The sequence below is a fragment of the Phalaenopsis equestris genome, unplaced genomic scaffold (genome assembly GCF_001263595.1).
Source record: "Phalaenopsis equestris unplaced genomic scaffold, ASM126359v1 Scaffold000134, whole genome shotgun sequence".
Lineage (NCBI taxonomy): Eukaryota > Viridiplantae > Streptophyta > Magnoliopsida > Asparagales > Orchidaceae > Phalaenopsis > Phalaenopsis equestris.
The window spans coordinates 1430386-1431646 of record NW_018164576.1 but is presented as its reverse complement, the minus strand read 5'-3'; the positions used below and the strand labels follow the sequence as shown (position 1 = coordinate 1431646).

The 1261-nt window shown below is 34.2% G+C and overlaps 1 protein-coding gene across 1 annotated transcript in view; it reads left to right on the top strand.

Moving 5' to 3' along the window:
• The window catches only part of LOC110021411, a 9075-nt gene extending 8103 nt beyond the window's left edge, over nt 1–972 (top strand). The window contains exons 5-6 of the mRNA XM_020719894.1: nt 794–889; nt 937–972. Of these exons, the coding sequence (XP_020575553.1) occupies nt 794–889; nt 937–972 (132 nt within the window). The remainder of the gene's footprint in view (nt 1–793; nt 890–936) is intronic.
• The last annotated feature ends 289 nt before the right edge of the window (nt 973–1261 follow it).

Sequence of the window (1261 nt, the reverse complement as noted above, 5' to 3'; positions counted from 1 at the left end):
TATATATATATATATATATGTTTATGTATGTTTATATATGTTATTTAAATACATAGGAATTGAGCGGTAAGCATTAAATGTTTCTTGAGTTTTACCAAAGAATTATGTTCGTATATTCAGAAACCCCTCAAAATATGTTTAGGGCTATCAAAAAAGCTCTTTGTTCTCGAACAGTTCGTGTTCGGTTCGTCAATAAATTCGTGGTAGTGACTTTTTTACTGTGATTAGAGTTAGTGAAGGTTGCTATATACTCGGGATAAACCTTATGTAGGTTTATTTATGGCATTCTTGTGAAGACGTTCTCTGTTTTCTCAGGTCTGTTTTGTTCCATTTCATATTTTGAAACTAAAATTTTAATGTCTTTTAAGATAAAATTAGATTCATAATAAAATGAATTATTTTGCTATTTGTTGAAATCGCTGTAATCCTCAAATAAATTTAAGAAGATTTATGAATCATTTGGCTATATATATATATATATATATATACTTGTTAATATTAATACATTCATTGATTAGATTTGACTAAATTTTGATTATGGCGTTATGTAGGACAAAAAGCTAAATAAAAAGAAATTTAATCAGGCAATGTTAAAATTCAATTTGATTTAAAAATATGGATAGGATATTAGTGGCTTCACTTGAGTTAGCCACAATGTGCGTTCCAATGCCACCGGCGCCTATGGACATCTTCACCATCACCGCCCTCCTCTCTCCCGCGCCAATGAGAGACCCTCTCGCTCTTCTCTAGGGTTACATCCAACTTTCTACGTGATTTCTTTGTTAATTTACAGGTGTTCCTGGGACGAAGCTTGCATTGCTTTCCCCGCTGTACCCCTAGCTCGGATTCGGTCACGTGCGTGGCTTCATACCCAATCCCGGTTCGGCATGTAAGAAGTTGAGATTATTAATTTCAGGCATGGGTGTTTGCGTTCAGTCTGGTTGGGCTTTATTACGCTTGCAGAGCGTATGAGTTTTCTATCTATTCTTAGGGCCCTCATCATCTCTCCAACACTGTTGGAAAGATTTGGATGAGGATGTTGTTAGAACTTCGGATTAAGTTTTGGGCCATTTACATACATACCTAGCACGCAATTCCTATGTATTTATATATCTAACACCTAAACTTTACTTCCTACATGTTTATCATCCAAATCTCTCATGTCACATAAAACATACCACTATTTTAACATTTAGTAAGTGAAATACACTTTGTCATGCTTAGATAAGATGACATATATATATATATATATTACGTGGGC